Source organism: Galeopterus variegatus, unplaced genomic scaffold (genome assembly GCF_000696425.1).
Source record: "Galeopterus variegatus unplaced genomic scaffold, G_variegatus-3.0.2 Scaffold4972, whole genome shotgun sequence".
NCBI classification, from domain to species: domain Eukaryota; kingdom Metazoa; phylum Chordata; class Mammalia; order Dermoptera; family Cynocephalidae; genus Galeopterus; species Galeopterus variegatus.
The window spans coordinates 1,998-3,187 of NW_007731083.1; the positions used below are offsets into that span (position 1 = coordinate 1,998).

General features: G+C 48.2%; 1 protein-coding gene across 2 annotated transcripts in view; it reads left to right on the forward strand.

The window, feature by feature from the left end:
• Positions 1-463: 463 nt before the first annotated feature.
• CCT5 (chaperonin containing TCP1, subunit 5 (epsilon)) overlaps positions 464-1,190 on the forward strand; it is an 18,229-nt gene continuing 17,502 nt past the window's right edge. The window contains exon 1 of one of the 2 annotated variants that reach the window (XM_008588693.1): positions 464-860. In XM_008588693.1, coding sequence (XP_008586915.1) covers positions 482-860 — 379 coding nt within the window. In that variant the 5' untranslated portion in view covers positions 464-481. The remainder of the gene's footprint in view (positions 861-1,190) is intronic. The other variant, XM_008588692.1, reaches the window with a different exon arrangement.

Genomic DNA, 1,190 nt, shown 5'->3' on the forward strand with positions numbered 1-1,190 from the left:
CACTGTAGCAGTGCGCCACCAGGCCAGCCCCCTTAATTTCTCTTTTCCATGTAACATAACTTATTTATAGATTCTGAGGACTAGGACATAGGCATCTTTTTTTGGAGGGGGGTCGTGTTATTTGCTATCACAGCCTCTGTATTGATTAGGATAGGCTCTGCTCTGCTGCAATACTAAATTACCTCCAGTCTCTGTAACAACACAACAAAGGTTTATTTCTTGGGTATGGAGAAGAGTGCTGTGAGTCTGGATGACTCTCTAGGACAGCTCTCTTCCTTGCTGTGACTCAGTGACCCAGGTTGCTTCTACCTTGTGATGCTGTCATTTCAACATATGGCTTCCAGGTTACTGCAGTGAGGAAAGTAAAAGCACAGAGAACACATATCCATATTCAGTGCTTTCATTCTATGTCAAGAGGAAGAGACCCGGGTTCCGGAGTGGTTGCCGCTGCCTGAGGGAAAGTAACACCTGCTGCTGCAGCATGGCATCCGTGGGGACCCTCGCCTTCGATGAATATGGACACCCTTTCCTCATCATCAAGGATCAGGACCGCAAGTCCTGCCTTATGGGACTTGAGGCCCTCAAGTCTCATATAATGGCAGCGAAAACTGTAGCGCATACAATGAGAACATCACTTGGACCAAATGGACTTGATAAGGTGATGGTGGATAAGGATGGCGATGTGACTGTAACTAATGATGGTGCTACCATTTTAAGCATGATGGATGTCGATCATCAGATTGCCAAGCTGATGGTTGAACTGTCCAAATCACAGGATGATGAAATTGGAGATGGCACCACAGGAGTGGTTGTCCTGGCTGGTGCCTTGTTAGAAGAAGCTGAGCAGTTGCTGGACCGAGGCATTCACCCCATCAGAATAGCCGATGGCTATGAGCAGGCTGCCCGCATTGCTCTCGAACACCTGGACAGAATCCGTGATAGTGTCCTTGTTGACATCAAGGACACGGAACCCCTGATTCAGACTGCAAAAACTACACTGGGCTCCAAAGTGGTTAACAGCTGTCACCGACAAATGGCTGAGATTGCTGTGAATGCTGTCCTCACGGTAGCAGACATGGGGCGGAGAGATGTGGACTTCGAGCTCATCAAAGTAGAAGGCAAAGTGGGCGGGAGACTGGAGGACACAAAACTGATCAAGATCGTGATTGTGGGCAAGGATTTCAGTCATC